The sequence below is a fragment of the Sceloporus occidentalis genome, unplaced genomic scaffold (genome assembly GCF_023333645.1).
Source record: "Sceloporus occidentalis isolate IW3139 unplaced genomic scaffold, rSceOcc1.0.p SCAF_3, whole genome shotgun sequence".
Taxonomy (NCBI): Eukaryota; Metazoa; Chordata; class Lepidosauria; order Squamata; family Phrynosomatidae; genus Sceloporus; species Sceloporus occidentalis.
In genome coordinates, this window is record NW_028316983.1 from 36,643,315 (window position 1) to 36,660,641 (window position 17,327).

The 17,327-nt window shown below is 39.7% G+C and overlaps 1 protein-coding gene across 2 annotated transcripts in view; it reads right to left on the reverse strand.

Moving 5' to 3' along the window:
• Window positions 1-4,191: 4,191 nt before the first annotated feature.
• LOC149315758 (intraflagellar transport protein 52 homolog) overlaps window positions 4,192-17,327 on the reverse strand; it is a 14,062-nt gene continuing 926 nt past the window's right edge. Inside the window, exons 2-15 of one of the 2 annotated variants that reach the window (XM_089514017.1) lie at window positions 17,175-17,327; window positions 16,815-16,939; window positions 15,523-15,610; window positions 14,554-14,683; window positions 13,329-13,404; window positions 13,154-13,225; window positions 12,387-12,513; window positions 11,669-11,755; window positions 11,153-11,221; window positions 9,720-9,874; window positions 8,281-8,368; window positions 7,279-7,387; window positions 6,831-6,976; window positions 4,192-4,501 (exon numbers count right to left, since the gene is read on the reverse strand). The exon at window positions 17,175-17,327 is cut by the window's right edge and continues 31 nt beyond it. In XM_089514017.1, coding sequence (XP_089370143.1) covers window positions 4,454-4,501; window positions 6,831-6,976; window positions 7,279-7,387; window positions 8,281-8,368; window positions 9,720-9,874; window positions 11,153-11,221; window positions 11,669-11,755; window positions 12,387-12,513; window positions 13,154-13,225; window positions 13,329-13,404; window positions 14,554-14,683; window positions 15,523-15,610; window positions 16,815-16,933 — 1,314 coding nt within the window. In that variant the 5' untranslated portion in view covers window positions 16,934-16,939; window positions 17,175-17,327 and the 3' untranslated portion in view covers window positions 4,192-4,453. The remainder of the gene's footprint in view (window positions 4,502-6,830; window positions 6,977-7,278; window positions 7,388-8,280; window positions 8,369-9,719; window positions 9,875-11,152; window positions 11,222-11,668; window positions 11,756-12,386; window positions 12,514-13,153; window positions 13,226-13,328; window positions 13,405-14,553; window positions 14,684-15,522; window positions 15,611-16,814; window positions 16,940-17,174) is intronic. The other variant, XM_089514015.1, reaches the window with a different exon arrangement.

Here is a 17,327-nt window from a genome sequence, read left to right on the forward strand (position 1 = left end):
TGTGATTGTGGTGGGACAGCAGGCTGGTGTGATAAAATCATGAAAGACCTGAGTTAAGTATTGCATTTGCTGTGAAATTCAGCACATTTTGGATCTTCCTGTGCATCTGATAATAAGGTGAAGAATTTCCATTTCATCTGCAAAAGAAACTGTGATAAAAAGGACCCTAAAACAGTAAATGGAATTAAATACTTAGGCCAAAGGACAAAAGGCAGAGTAGATTATAAAGTTTCTGCAAGGATTTAACAAGAAAATGGCTTTCTTAATTAGGCTGCTGAAATGAAGTGTGGGCTAAGAAGAACAGGTTGCTCACCTGTAACTGTGTTTCTTCGAGTGGTCATCTGCGAATTCACACAAATGGGTTTATTCTGCGCCTGCGCAGCAATCCTCGGAAACTTCTGGAATCTCCAGGCAGAAAGCAATGTATCTTTCTGCAACTTTTTGGCGGTAGCCCCGCCCACCCATATATAAGGCCCCTGGTGGCCCGCTCCTCTTCAGTTCCGAATGAGCCGCAAACAGCGCGGCAACAAGCGTTGTCAAATGAACAGACACTGAGGGGATGGATGGGCGGGTTTGTGTGAATTCGCAGATGACCACTCGAAGAAACACAGTTACAGGTGAGCAACCTGTTCTTCTTCTTCGTGGTCTCTGCGAATCACACAAATGGGTTTAGACTAGCGAGCTGTAGTCAGTGGAGGAGGGAGTGTCAAACATAGTCAATGAAATCAACAATCAGTAAACAGTGTAACCCAGCACCTTGTATCTATTAACAATGCCGTGGGTTCAGTGAATGGCAGAAAGTAACACTGCCCTCCCAAAGCCTGCGTCTTGTCTGGCCCTGGCGTCCAGCCTTAACGTCTGAAGAATGTCAAAGGCTGGGACCAGACAGCAGCCTTGTACACATCCTCAAGGGGGAATCACCCATCAAGAAGGCTGAGGATGCGGCTACCGCCCTAGTTGCATGGGCTCTAACCCAACCTGGCAAGGGCTTCCCAGCCAGTTCGTAGCAGAGGCAGATGGTGTCGCCGACCCATTTGAAGAACCTCTGCGGTGAAACCGGCAGCCCTTTTTTGGCTTCAGAGTAGCAAACAAGAGTTTCCCCGAGCGTCTGTAAGCAGATGTTCTGTCCAGGTAGGACGCAGTGCCCTCTGGACATCCAGGACATGAAACTGACGTTCAGAGTCTGTGGTCGGATTAGGAGCCAGAGTCGGCAAAACAATGTCCTGATTGATGTGAAAGGCAGACAACACTCTAGGTAAGAGGGGGATGTCTGTACGGAGAACAACCCTGCCCTTGTGAAATGGAGAAAGGGTTGATCCACCCTGAGGGGACACAGTTCACCAGCCCGGCAGGCAGATGTGATGGCTACTAGGAAAGCTGCCTTCAAAGTAGGGAGTCTCAGATCCGTAGTAGCTAAGGGTTGAAAGGGTTTAGACACCAGATGCGCCAGGACGGTGTCTAGTCTCCACTGCGGAGGAGGAACCGCAGCCGGTGGATGCAGGTTATTGAATCCTTTAAGAACCTCTCTATGTGAGGGTCTCTAAGCAAAGGGGCTTTGTTCTTAAACAAATAGTGAGAGGAGATGGCAGACAGGTAACATTTTATAAAACTTAAAGAGAAACCTGTTCAAGTCAGTGTCATCAGAAGTCCAGAACCACTGGGATGGAGACACGGGTTGGTGGAACGTCCTTGGTCTGTAGGAAGGCAAGGAATTTGTTCCATTGTAAGCATGGGCCGTCTGGGTAGACGGTCTCTACGCTGCCCTAATTATTTGTTGTACACTGGGTGGAAGAGCCCTCAGTACTGAATCCTCCATGCCACCAATGGGAGAGCTTGCATCTCGGGATGGTGGACTTGCTCGTCGTGAAGCGAGAGTAGGTTGGGCCGGTATTCCAAGCGGAGATACTCTTGGGCTCGTCGTAGTAAAGGGGCAAGTGAACCAAGGTTGTGTGGGCCACCACGGAGTTATTAAAATTGAGTCCGTCCGGTCGGCCAACATCTTCGAGAACACTCGACTATGGCGGAGGCACTGAGACCGTGCTCGGAGGCCCTTTACGCCGGGTTCTGGCGTCGGCGTCGGGGTCTTGATTGATCCAGTGTCAGGAGACGGAGCAGGTACTGGCCTCGACTACGGCGGAGGCACTGAGACCGTGCTCGGAGGCCCTTTATGCCGGGTTTTGGCGTCGGCGTCGTGGTCTTGATTGACCCGATGTCAGGAGGCGGAGCAGGTACTGGCCTTGACTATAGCAGAGGCACTGAGACCGTGCTCGGAGACCCTTTATGCCGGGTTTTGGCGGCGGCAAGGATGAGCAAGCCCGCTGCTTGTTGCGGTCGGAGCAGTTGTCCCTTTTCCTTTTGAGGACATAGAGGTGGTATCACCTGTCTCTCCGGAGGCTCCAGAACCGCCAGGCTGGCTTAAAGCTTTTTCGTACAGCACAGCCTTCAATGTCCGGCCCCGCTTCAGGGTCCGGTGGACATTGCCGTTGGCCATGGGGATTTTAACCCCGCACTTTGTGCTCCTCCTAAAGGAGGCCATGGCAAGAGAAGTCCGTTAGGTCAGAGAAGTGGTCAAGCCGAAGGAGAGTCCAAACGAATGGACAAAGAGATTCCAATGTAAGAGCAAGCGAAATGCTAGCGAAGTTCCTCGAGCTGCTTAGCGCGGCGGAATGAAGGAACTGAAGAGGAGCGGGCCACCAGGGGCCTTATATATGGGTGGGCGGGGCTACCGCCAAAAAGTTGCAGAAAGATACATTGCTTTCTGCCTGGAGATTCCAGAAGTTTCCGAGGATTGCTGCGCAGGCGCAGAATAAACCCATTTGTGTGATTCGCAGAGACCACGAAGAAGAACCAGTGGTGGATATTTGTGTAAAAAGGTCAGTTCATACTGAAAACCATTTTTTGAATATACTGAAGACACTATGATTCTTCTGTTAGGAGTATGTCTGGCCCAAGTCACTATTCTGCATTTGGCTCTTACTGTGAAGTAAAAGAACCAAGCAGATACTGAAAGCCACCTATCCACTTTGGCCATAAAACATCAGCTCAGACCACTGCAGTGTGGGAGGATGTAGTTCTGCATGAAATCCTCAGGAATAGTAATATGAACAGCCAACTGTGGTATCCTCTTGGCTTATGGTCTTGCCTGAACTCCTCAGTGGCCACTGGAAATGTTCATCCTCGTTTTCTTGTCTTTATATCCCTTAGTGGAAACCTCATTGTAAGAGCCACTTCAGCTCTATGAGGGCCCTGCTACCTAGTATCAGCTGAGATAGACCAGCCAGGCTCCATCTTATACTCACTTTCCACATTTACATCAGGACTTCTGCTCTAGAAGTAATTTCTGCTGGGCTCCCATCTTTTCCTATTGGACTACAGTGATGTGTTTTAATTTTTCCCTACCGTCAGAGGCAGAATCAATGTTAACATGCTATTGGTTCCACATTGTGAATATTCCATAATAAAATAGTACAATTGGGGGCAGGGGGAGGAGGCAGTTGAGGTAAACACAGGTGATGCTATTTTTGTAAGCAATTCTGTCTTGAATTACTAGGCTGGAACTAGATCTCTTGCTTAGAGTATATCCATTGGGAAAAGTTAATCATGAACAAATCATTTCAATCATCCCACACTAAACATCAGTCTCTGCAGATGACTCCCTTGCAAGCACATCCAGCTACAGAAAAATGGATACCTCTCATTCCCGTGCTCAGAGAACCAAAAAATTGGTCATGTTAGCAGGGTGCATTAGTTGCTGTGTGGTTAGACTAAAATTCTGGCCTCCACTACAACTGAAATGATGAGTTATGATAATTACCATATTTCAGCACTTTAATATATCCTTCCTAATTTGCCAGTTTTCTGGACATAGTAATACTCATGAAATAAAGAATAATTGCTGAGAGTTAAAGAACTTTAGATTTAAGATACTACAGTGATATTTTAAGGATACAATCCTTTCAAATGTTCAGAATTAATTCTGCAGCAGAGGGCTGAATGGTCAAGAATACCAGATTTGATGGCAGCAGAGTAACTGTAACAGCATGAAAGATTTTATCAGAATGTGCAAAAACTTGTGACAATCCCCACATTACATATGCCACTGTACATGCTTATTATCTTGGGCCACATACAGAAGCTTTCAAAAACCAAAAATAAATAAATAAATAAATAAATAAAATCAAGAGCATCAAGTTGGTACAAAATGCTTTCTTTATTTCAAAAACATATTAAACATGGAAGTTTTCATACATAGGAGCATATCAAAATTATTGCTGCCAGTAAGACAATAAAAAGTTTGGAATATTTACATATTTACAATACTTCATAGGGCACAGAAAAATGTCAGGGATAAATCAACAAATTTATTAACAAGCTTGAAAGAAAATGGGCTCTGTTGTCTTTCATTCATCAGCCAAGGATAAATCATATTCTTTGTGTAAGGAAAGGTAAACACTCAGAAGCCACCTTGGAATCCAGCTTCACTTGTATCGATATCATGTTCCTTTAGGAAGAGGAAAGGTATATTTATCAAAAGACACAAAAAGGTCCCTCTTGTTCCTGCATTTCCCAATTTTAAATGCCAATTTAAAATTTAAATACCAACTCAACTCTTTCCCCCTTTAAACTGTCTTCTTTCATTTTTAAACATATAGTAATTTCCTTCCAAAGTGCCTAATTACCCTAAAGACACCAGAACCTATCTGCTCTTGGAAGCTAAGCAGGGTCAGCCCAAGTTAATACTTGGATGAGACTGCCAATGGATACCAGATGCTATAGGTGATATATCAGCAGAAGAAACTGGCAAAACCACTTCTGGATACTCTTTACCTAAGAAAACCCTATTAAATTTATGAGGTAAATCGTAAGTCAACAGACAACTTGAAGGTGTGTGTGTGTGTACACACACACACAACTTCTTTCCCTAGGCAAAAGCGGCATACTTTGCAGAATCACATCACAGAGAAAGGGATACTTTTTAAAAGGAAAATCACTGGCATTGCTTCTTATTGAGAGAAGGTGGAACAGCACTTTTTAAAAAAGCAATTTAAGGCACTACAATACTTTGAAGGACTGAAATTTTTTGTACTATAACTTTGCATAACGATTATGGGGAATACTAGACTGCTACCTACTTTTTAGTAAAACAAGTCACCCAAAAGATATCTAAAATGGACCCCTTATTCTGTATTGAGTTGTGTTGTTCTAGAATACCTCTATACACCCAGTTCTGGACAACATGCAACAGAGGAATTTTATGCGGTTTCCATTTAAAAAGTCATTTACACACCTAGCTACAGACCAGCTTGGTCATGCCTACAAGACCACAAGAACAAATGGACTACTCCATGTGAAAGTAGAAAAACAACAGATCTTCACCAGTGCACTGTTTTTCTCTGATAATGTTACATGAATTTTAGTCTCTTATCAGAATAGCACCAGATATTTATATTATGCGCCAGAGCATATTACGCACACAAAAATTGCTACAGGTAGTATTATACAGAATGCAGGTCCATATTAAATTCATTTCTGAGATACCACAGGAGATGTGCCTAATTCAAACTTCATTTCCTCAAAAAGTCCATTACAAATGAATGGGCAAAATAGCAAAAGCAGGCATCTTTTTTCAAATATATCAACTGTTGTGGGGCCAATTTATATCCCATTTTGGCTGAAAATTATGATAGAAATTCTTTCCTATTTCCAGGTTGTCATTTTTTCCAGGGGGACTGAGTGTTTCTATTTGATATAAGTGACTCACATTTTGGAGGGTTTTCACCAAAAGATGTAGGAAGTAAGATTTGGGGATTAGGCTCCACACATAACCCGTATTTCCCCCTCCTCTGTTCTAGATACCAGGGCTGGGGAGTTGGAGTAGGATATATTTGTTACTCCTTATTCCTGTTATTATATTGTACATGGAAATACCAAACCATTTTATTATATTGCACTGGGGAAGGGACTGGGAGGCAAAGAGAGACACTTACACACATACACACTAGCCCTGCAGGAGTAAGAGTAAGTAGTAGGAATAAAGAGTAAGAGGTTTTTACAGGAGTAGGAGTAGCATTAAGAAAAAAAATCTTACTCTGGAGTAAGACAAGGAGTAACCCCAAAATCACCACTACTCCTCAGCCCTTCTAGATACTCAGTATAACACGATAAGGAACGCTACAGAATCTCAACAATGTTAGGCTATTCATCTAAAGGATCTGACAGAATAGATTTGCTGTATGCCTTCAAGTCATTTATGATTTAAGGCAACCTGAATCTACCATTGATTTTTCTCAGCAAGATTTGTTCATAAGGGGATTTCTACTGAGGTACAACCTGCCTAAGATCACCCAGTAGGTTTCCATGGTTGAGAAGGGATTAGAATTGTAATCTCCCAGAGTCACTCAAACCACTATGCCATGATGGCTCCTAAAACAGAGTGTTTTGTTTTAAAAGTAAATTAAAATAAATCTGAGCTTCTATTTTATAATTCATTTTAATATAGTGCCTTTAAAATACCTCTGTCTCAAATGACTCAGAGAGGCCAAAAATACCACCATTGGGCCGTGTTGGGGGTGTGGTATTTAGACACCACATGCCCCAAACATGGGGCGGAAACTGTGCTGCGGCCGCCCTAATCCAGAAGAACCAAGCCAAATAGGAGCAGATGTGGTGGTAGCCCGGATCAAGGACGGGCACGTGTGTTTGCCGCAGTCCCAGCACAAAAGGCACTGGCATGCTCCTTTTGAGTTGTCTGCTTCACCTCAAAAACATTCTTTTTACAACATCTCATAAACCATCAGCCATACCTACAAGTGAAATGTTCAAGATTTTACCTGATTTAGCTTCTTGAACTCCACTACTTGAAAGAAAATGTGTTCTAGGATATGTCTAGCATCTTGCTGATCTTTTGGAAGTTTGTTAGTTACCCCCAAAATATCACCACATTTTCGGACATAGAATTCCAGATCATCTTCGGTACCTGACAAGAACAGAGAGTTTTTATGACACCGAGATGCAAATACTGTTTTAGGTTATGACAAAGATTATTATAAACCGAGAATCTTCATGTTCATCTTCTTAAAAATTAGATTACCAGGTAGAAAATTGTCAGAAGGCAAAGTTTGCTGCAGGGAACTTTTGGTGTATAACAATTTGGACTTCTCTTAAGATGTTTTAAGACTCCATATTTTTCTTGCACTAATTTATCATACTAAGATTTTACCCACTCAACAAATTTATCTTACAGGAGCAACCACAGGTTCAAATGTTGGCACTACTTACACTTATTAGTTATTTGGGCAAGACGGGCTTTTTCAGATGAGAAAGTTTCATCCAAGTCAAACAGATCAAGGCTAGGAGGAGGCAGTTCTCTGAAGGCTGGTGGAAAAACCTAGTAAATGGAAAAGTAAAGCTATCATGCCTAGTCCTGTTCTTGTTTCAAAAGAAAAAGAGCACAGGTACTCCCTCTAATTAAACCACTTGTATTTTGTATACACTAAAAACAGAGCTGCCTAAATACCCTAAAGGCACCTGTCTGAAACTAAACAAGGTCAGCCCTGGTTAGTACTTGGATGGGATACTGCCAATGAATTCCAGGTGCTGTAGGCTGTATATTTCAGTGGAAGGAACTGGCAAAGCACCTTCCTTGTCTAAGAAAATCCTATAAAATCTATTGAGCTGCCATAAGTCAAAAGGCATCTTGAAGGCAAATGTACACACCCACACATATAACACTGACAAGCGGTCATTCTGTTTAGAGTCTCTTTATGAACATATACAAATTTTGACCTTTCATATTTCAGTGGAAAATTAATGGATTCAAATGTAAAGATTATGGTGAATGGAAGGAAAGTAATGAGTTTAATGTTTTCTAATATCAGGATGTCAGGCAGTGGAAGCCTCAGAAAAGATTCTGGAGACTTTACAGACCTATGATTAGCTATGAAAATTTAACATTTTTTTTTACACTCCCATTCAAACATCCTAATGAATCTCTGAAAGATAATTTGTATGCTATGTTGCCTATCCTGCCCTTGGAATTACTCCACACCTATCTGTTCACTCTACTGATGTTCCTGCTATCTTGTTGCTTTCATTCTTTACATGAGAAATGTAAACACCTTAAAGAATATATCTATTATCTTTAATCAAACATGTGCAAACCCCTCAGAGCTAGATATACAGCAAGTAGCGCAAAAAGATGGAAGTTGGATCTGGGGCTTGCAGTTCACCACCTGTATCTTACACAGTTCCTCTACTGTAACAAGTAACAATATTACTCACTGCTGGCTGGAGTGTAGGCAGTGGAGTCTCAAACTGAGGCTGAATTAGCTGAAGTTGCTCACATTTCACATTCAGCTGTTCATAAGATCTGCAATGTAAAGAGTGTTGGGGAAAGATACTAGACAGTATATATGTTCATATTTACAAGCACTTTCCATAGTACAGTTGCCCCTCCATTTTCGCAGGGGATCCACTCCAGAACAAAAGGGAAACCTGCAAATATTCAAGCCCCATTGGTTTGAATAGTGTTGTTCCTCTGCGGGTACCCATGAGGGTGCACCCCATTTTAAGTCCTTCCATTTGCCCCTCGCGAGTAAGCAAGGGATGCGGATTCAAAGTCCACGCAAACAGAGGGACAACTGTAATGTTATTGACAAAATAAATGTGCCCATTTAATGTTATCCTATGTAAACACTTCAGCAGTTACCAAGCCTGAAATCCTAAATATCCTGACAAATCCTAAATATACTTTCTAGTTCCTCTGAAACTATCTTACAAGCTAATGAGTGTACCATCAATATACTCCATTGTAGGTTAATATTGTGATGCCTATGATTTCAGGTTTACTTAAATACAGTCATACCCAAGTTAAAGCCTCTGAGAAAGAAGCTCCTTTTACACAGTCTTTTTATGTCTGCCTCAGACCAGATGTGGCAGCCAGTACCTGGTTTACCACTCATCAATGAGAAATTAGTTAGAAGGTGGTACTGAGAGAGAAAAATGAAAAGAAAAGCCACAAGTACAACTTCTTGATGTCTCAATAACAATACCTAGGAGCAGAATCTTCTGTGCTATAACCCACCATTTAACTCTTTGTCAACCCATCTGAATTGCTGGAAGAAAATTCAATCTCTGTATGAGGTAAACATGAAGGAATTTTATAGACACAATAGCTAGTGTGGTCTTTCAAGTGCAATGAAATCAATCAATCAATCAGTCAATTTTCTTCACAGGCTTTTATGGATCTCAGCTAAATCCAAACAGAATTGTGTCACAAAATAATGTGCTAAAGAGATATGTGTACATGAATTTAAGGTCATGAACTTTTGCAACAGGACTCTAACGGCCTCCAGATGCCAAAATTAGCATAGTATCTTTACATACAACCATGTATGCAAGGTGCAGATCTGGCCACAGGGGGCTATTCACTTACTTTTGCTTGCTATATACCATTAACAACTTCTACTATTGCCATAAATTGAGTTAGACACTAACTATGCCAAACTGTAAACTGAGACAGAGATGCACACGCGTGAACTGCCAGCATTTATCCTCTTTCTCTTAGTAGCATATGACACACTGAATTCAATGCATCTTAAGACAAATGTTAATTTCCTAAAATCTAGTGAACTGATTACTATCACTTGTCATATTGTTAAATGAGAAACAGAAGAACAGATAGTGTTCTGAGTATACTAAATGAGGCCACAGATACTTACTTGATGATTCTGGGAAGTGCTGTAGTATCGAGCTGGTAAATAGACATGTCAAAGAGTGTTGTGAAGTCTCGTGGGTTCTCATCTCCTTCTTGCAGACAAACTCTCAATCGTTCTGACAGAGTGGATATGTCAGGAAGCATTGTGTAATCAGATATCTGAAAAAGTATGGAAACTGCTGTGAATAAAGAAAGAGAGGGCACTAAAATTTACACTTCTAAATGAAATAAACAACAGCCCCTGCAATAAGTGAATAAGGAAGATCACTTAGCAAACAAATGATATACTGAAGCTTAGTAGCATGAGGGTTCATTTATTTAATATGATACAGGACATAGATTTCAAAACATATTTTGAACAGTAAAAATATGCATAGTCAAGATCAATTTATGCCATATTTCTTTCCAGACATTGAAAAAGGCTAGCAAAGACAGTAGAGGAAGTCAATGCTCTTTTAGGTTCTCCCAGGACAGATTGGTGAGAGTTTCCCCACCCACAGTAAAGAGCTTTCACCTAGTTGCCAAGATGGCTGCTTGGTTCCCTGCCTTCCAGTGGTGGGAAGGGGGGAGCAGAGCTGAAGAGACATGGGCACCTGTGCCAGTTCAATCCCACTCTGCACTTGTAGTAAAGAGTTTTTTCCAAGTCGCTAAGAAGGCTGCTTTGCTTCCAGACTTCCAGAGGTGGGAGTGGGGAGAGAGATTGAAAAGGCTCTTTACTTCGGGTGGGGAGGGAGAACAAAGAAGCGAAGACACCTTTTGCCTCTTCAATCGAGCTTCCCACTTCCACTACTATAAGTCCAGGAAGCCAAGCAGCCTTCTTAGTAACTTGGCAAAAGCTCTCCACTTTGGGTGGGGAGCAAGATTGAAGAGCCACAGGCTGTTGGGCAGAGCCTACAATTAAAAAACAACAACACTGAACCCCTCACACTCTCTCTGCAATGGTGGTAAGTCTTTGGCATTTCCCTGCTGCAGCAGGGGAACGGGGGTTTGGGACTATGGCAAGAGCTTAGTATGTCTGGGGAGAGTCTACCATAAAAGAATAACTGATCTCCTAAAGAGCTGACACCACCGTTTTTTCTAGTAGCATTAATATACCAACTCGTGTTTAAGTCAAACCAGGGTTTTGGGGTCAATCTTTCTAGGTCAAAATTTTCAACATATACACAAGTATATACGTTAGTCAATAATAGGTATTTTTACATTTTGCAAACTAATGTAAAATTCCAGATAACATAAAAACAGACAGATTTTCAGAAGAACCACCACAACGCAAATCTCTAAGAGCTCTTTTTTCTTCTTCTTTAAACCTATCAAATTTTTCCTCATGGTAACCATTAAAACACTTATGAAACAAATACAAAAATTTAATAAACTTATCAACTACCTTTTATATTAGTCAAGACTAAAGTTAGTAACAATTACAATAGCTTTTCATACCTCTGGATCTTCTGCATCAATCTGGTTTAAATTAATATCATCAGTTGTAAGCCACTGGAAAAGTACTTCCTAAAAATCACAGACTCCTGTTACGTTTGTGAAACTTTTTCAGTTAATCTCCATGCCATATACAATTGTTCATATGCAATGTGGAAAAAAAACAACAAATAGACATGAAAAGGTTTAAAAGTCCCAATTCAGGAAGAAAGGGAAGATAGAACTAAATGTAGCAGCAACAATAGCAACAGCAGCAGTATTTACTTCATATGATTATTTACTTCAAATGTCACACTAAACTATAATTCAGCTTGACATGAACTTACGCAAACCTTGGGAGCACGTACTATGTCTTTCCCATCTGTATGGATCGAAATTTGAATTTAAAATCTTAACCTTCATTTTTGCACAAAATACAATCTACTCTGTTGATAATGTCTGAGCTTCATGGAAAGGTGATCGATTGGTTATTTCAGAACATAGAGTAATAAAACAAGAAATTAAATAATAAAGGCTCACCATGATCTTGCTATTTTCTTCTTTTTCCAAATATTGGTCAGTGAACATATGACAAGATCCCAGTACAGCTAACTTTCCACTTTGATTCTATCAAATCATATAAAATACATTACTGATCTGTGGGAACACATACACTATACCACCAAGCATACATAAATGCTTTATTTTACTATACTACCACAAAACCTTACATTAGTGACATCAGGGAGATCACTCTTGGTCCAGCTAGAGACACACACACACATTCAATGGGACTTCTGAGTAGACTGTGCTGTTACTGGTTCACAAAGACAGATGCCAATATATACACAGTAGTGCCTTTAGTAGGTGAAATTAGAATATGATTAATGTTTTACTTCTGCTTTCCTAACTTAACAATCACAGAAAGAAAGGAAAAATTCAAGCCAAGAGAACAAAAACGTGAGTTCCAAATAGATAATCAACAAAACAAATCTTGTGTAAATTACTCTGCTCTCCAAACAGGTTTTTAATAAATAGCCCACAGTACCTCTGCTATTAAGGGTGGAGTATGATTCCCAGAAAGAAAAGTGCCTGCTTATCAGGGGTGGGGAACCTTTACATCTACAGTTACTTTCCACTACAACAGTATTTAGTACTGACCATACTAGCTGTAATTTGTTGGGATTTCAAATCCAAAACATTGAGTAAGAAACATTTAAAAGAATGTTCAAAACATAATTTGTCATGCAGTAATTACCTTATAATGATAAAAAGCCAAGATGGGTCTATTTAGAGGAAAACAGACAGATCCCGTGGACAGAATAGCCACTGCTGGTTTCATCACATTTAGTGTAGCACCAAATGGATACACAAAAGTGAGAGCTCTACAAGAAGAACCAATAATGTAGTAAGTATTTTCTAAATTCCATGGAATTATAAATGCTTTCAAATACCATCTTATATATATCTTGGAGATGTTACTTTTAGGACTATAAATATCAGTCCCATCTCCACTGTAACCCACTGAATCAACAGAACCTAGCTAAATAGTGACTTACCGAATTGCCACTGATTCAGTCAGTCTATACTAGTTGGAACCTATAGCTGGGTTTAGCCACCTGATCTGACTAACATCATGACTAATATCCATGCTAGCAGGGGAATTCTGGGAGTGTAATGAACTGAAACCTAATTAAGCTCTGTTTTTTACTACAGCAAGAATATACATCTCTTCCCTTTGTCCATACATCCTCAGTAAGAATTTGTGAAAATGTAAAACTGATTAGAAAATAGGCCACTTTTCTCAGTCTTCCGCTACATTGTAAATTGACATTCTGAGGTCCGAAACATTATGAAAAACTATTCCATTTCCTAGGTATCATATTATGATGTATTCCCTTTAAACAGTATCTTAAGAAGCAAAATACAGAACATATGGTAGAATATTCTATTTCAATATCACTCCCCTCACTTTACAACAGCTATTCAAAAGATCTGTAACACTTCCAATAAGGAGATACTTACTGAGCATCATTCCCACTACTGTCTTCATCTATTATCCCAGATACAGCTTTTCCTGCAGCTCTACTGATTTCCCTTAATAGTGGAAACACAAAAACAACTATGATTGGCAATCTGAAACTATGACAGTGTGATATGAGGGGAAAAAATTGTGTACCTACCTAGACCAAAGACTTACCGATTTAAAACTCCATTAGACACTAAAGCTTCTTTAGGATGGAAGTATTTATAATACACGTTCCTCACCACAGAATCTTAGAGAAAATAAAATAAAGGGTTATTTCCCACTGAAGGGTTCTGCCCCATGCAAACAGCTGGAAACATGATATGGCTCCTAGTTCCTACTTCTGATCAGATACATTTGGGGAAATACCTTGACATATATAAAACATGAAGTGTACATAAACAAATATAATGACCACAATTGTTATACAGGTACGCTGTGGCAGCATTTCTCACAACCTCTCCAAATCATCTCCATCTTCCTGCTACTATGCTTGATTTACTGTTGCTGAAATTTTACAGTTTTCACATTAAATCACAGCACTTCCATATCTCAAATTGAAGCACTGTGTTTATAAGGCTGTATAATACTTTTCTTTTACTAAGAGCAACACATGCATTGAAGAGAAAGTTGTTGGATATGTAATGTGCAGTGTACACAGGATTAAAGTTCAAGGCCTGGTAAAGATTCCAGAAAAAACAACATAACTGACATATACTGGGGCAATGTGAAAGTGGATATTTAGTTAAAGGGTGCAAGAGATTCTCTTTATACCAGATTTCCCCCACTGTGCATTCTCTATATGTGTTGGACAACAACCTCATTATTACCCCCAGCATTGCTATTTTCTAAGAAAATGGAAGTTGTATGCTAACATATATTGAGGGTGGCAGATCAGGGAAGGCTGCTATATACCTTGCTCTCTGCTCACTTAGAATTCAAGATTCAGTACAGCAAATACAGTATGTCACAGTATTTCATTTATTGTAGGATTTACTGTGCCTAAATTTTTAGATAAGCAGACATGGAATAGGGAGATTTTTTTTCTTGTTTTTTCATTGTATACTAGCTTGAATCATTTTAAGAGATGTTTTTAATTTTATAACTTTGAATGATTTTAGATTGTACGCTGTTTGGCAGGTTTTACTTTTATTTGTATTGTTGTTTACTACGTAAAATGCTGTGCAAACTTTACAGTGGTGTATAAAAATTAATAATAATAATAATAATAATAATAATGGGAGATGACAAAGCTACAATTCTACTCTAACTTTCTTTGAACCTAATACTATCATTCCTACATATTAAGGAATAAAATGTGCTCAAAATTGTAAAGTGATCACTGCAGAATCTTTAGTGCTTTCTCAAGACAAAAGCCTTTTGTTAAGTGAGTTATTACCATTATTCACCATGATCCCATACTCTTCCAATAAAAAGTTGATATTGGTATCATAGCGTGATTCACCACCTTCTCCAAGCATAACCAAGATATCCCCACCATCTTCTAGATATTTCCTCAATACCTCAAACTTAGAAGGAACAAAGCACAATAATTAATATTCAGCATCAAAAACTGAACCACAAAAGATTTTCTGGCATTTGGCTAATTTAATTTCTGAAAATTAAAGTAACGTGTGTGTATTTTTAAAATCCAAATCATATTTTGTCAATAAACAATAACAAATATTTGTTGACAGATTTTAGTTAGAACACGAGTACATTCTGTCCCTGTGGACTGAAGCAGCTCTCTTGGTATGCCACACATTCCTGGTGATTTGCCTTCCCTTCATTCCTGGTCAGCCCTGCAGCTGGGAATTTCTTCAGTTTGGGAGAAACAACAGAAGAAAACAACAGAAGCATGGTAGTCCCCAAAACCCTCTCACAAAATCTCAAAAATAGATTGAGGGGGAAAGATGTTCTAGAAGCCCAAGAGTGCCTAAAGGCAAAGGAAGTTTATGAGTTCAAAATGAACCTTCTTTTTTTTTTTAAATTAAAAAATACTCTTTGTCTAAAAGTAAAAACAAAAACTTTAATGTTGTCCCTTTTACTTAGAGTAAAAGAAAAAAAGGAAACAAAATCCCACATCCTGTGTAATGGTCAAAAAACTTTAATTTCTTTTTTAAAAAAGCTTTTAAAGAAATTAAATTTTTGGACCATCACACAGCATGTGGGACTTTGGAGATTATTGCACGCCAAATCTGCTACTATATTCTAAGAGTGTAATAGAATGCCATACAAAGGCAGAATTACATACAAAGCAGTCACAAGAGCTGCAACAAGATTCACAGAATCAAACCACTACGCAACACCACAAGGATAAGTGTATCAAGTTTAGACAGTTATTGATGTGTTTATGATTACAACATACTTCAGCAGCTGTGAACTTTTCCCTGGGTCCTGCTGTAATCCACAGTTTGACTCCAGTCAGTTTCTCTGAAGTGATTTCATCTTTTAAGCTACAAATTAATGAGAATGTGTGTTACCCTGCAAATCATCAACATATTGACTTTAGTAAATACCAACAAAATAAGGCAATAAGGCTGCCTCATTAAGCCACAAAGTGCACAAATTGCAAGTTTGTGAAACAGTCTGTCTGTTCTCACTGCCCTCTTCCTGCTTGCTTGAGCAGGAAAACAAAGTAGAGATGGGTTTTGGTGAGTTTTTTGGGCTATGTGGCCATGTTCTAGGAGATTTTTTTTCTTGACATTTTGCCAGCATCTGTGGCTGGCATCTTCAGAGAATGCTTGCCTGGAAAGGAGTTGTGTGTGTGTGTGTATACACACACACACACTGTGTGAGCCTGGGAATGCAGGAGTGATTTGCATGTGTATTGTTCTGTGCTGATGGCAGGCCTCAGGGTAGGAGGGTATGCAAAAGAGGATTAGTGTCTGCTAATTGGTGATCATTATCTGCTGGGAAAGCCCCTGACTCTGAACAGATATGCATAGGTTAGTGCTACATCTGAACCTGAGATATGGTTTACTGTGTCCAAACTGTATCTTAACAAGCCAAGAAACACATGTGGATTATGATGCTCTCATGTTTGGATGCAATAAATCATAATTCCGTGTTCAAATATAATTCCAACCTACTTAGTAAGGTGAACAGCAAAGCAAAAGAAGATCAAATGGGCTTTGTCTGCTCCCTTGTAGCTTATGCACTCTGTGGTTAAATTCCTTGAGGCAGATGTCATACTACAATCAGTCCAAATTTTTATCCTGACTTTGAAAACAGACGTGTGATTCAGCTGGGATGTACTCTGAAGATACATAACTGTGTCCTGAAGATGCACATCAGCATCCATTCTGATCTCAATCTTCATAAAAGTGTATCACCTTTCAGTGGAAATTTGTGTTTTCTTCTCTACTTTGCAAATAGGTTAAAGAGTCTAGCTGCCATTTAAATTTGACATGTAGATTTACATTCAGTACAAGGAGAGCTAATTTTATTCCACTATCTAAAAGTTCAAGGAAGTTATATTAGAAAGTACGGAGAATTGATGCCAAGTTCAGACGCAGGTTAAAGAGCCGAAGGGGCTGACTCCTATTCCACTGTCAAGTATTTTTACACCTTCATAACTTTGTTTCACCTTCTCATCTAATTCAATAGCAATAAAATCCAGACAGCTGAGAGTCTCAAGAAAAGTCAGGCTGTACTCACCTCTGTATTTTCCAGTTACTACGCAGTTTTTTCTGTAGAACCCTATAGCCACTGTTCATAGTAAAGATCTCCTTTTTGGAAGCATTGAAGATTATTACATTCCTAATGTCTCCCTCCATAGTCACCTCAAAGACAGAACAGCACAGTCATATAAAGAAGGAAAGTCTCTAATGTTCATGGATGTTTAACAGCCTGCTTTATCCATAGGTTAATGTACAACAGTGTTTTATTGATAACGCTAGCAAACACACTCTGACATTAAAACAATAAGACCCAACTTAAGGGCTCTCAATCGCTCTCATTCTTGTTTAACGTTTTTAGTTTAATTCTAGACAAAACATTAAAGCACCATGTTTTTACCTGAGAGGGCACCTCTCCAGGAGTAATCTCTAGGTCCTCCAGGGCAACAGACACTGACCATGGAACTGCGCTGGAGGAGCTATAAAGGCCCAGTGGACGCTCTCTCTAGGAACCATCTCTAGGTCTTTCAGGGCAACTTTTAGTAAAGTTGAC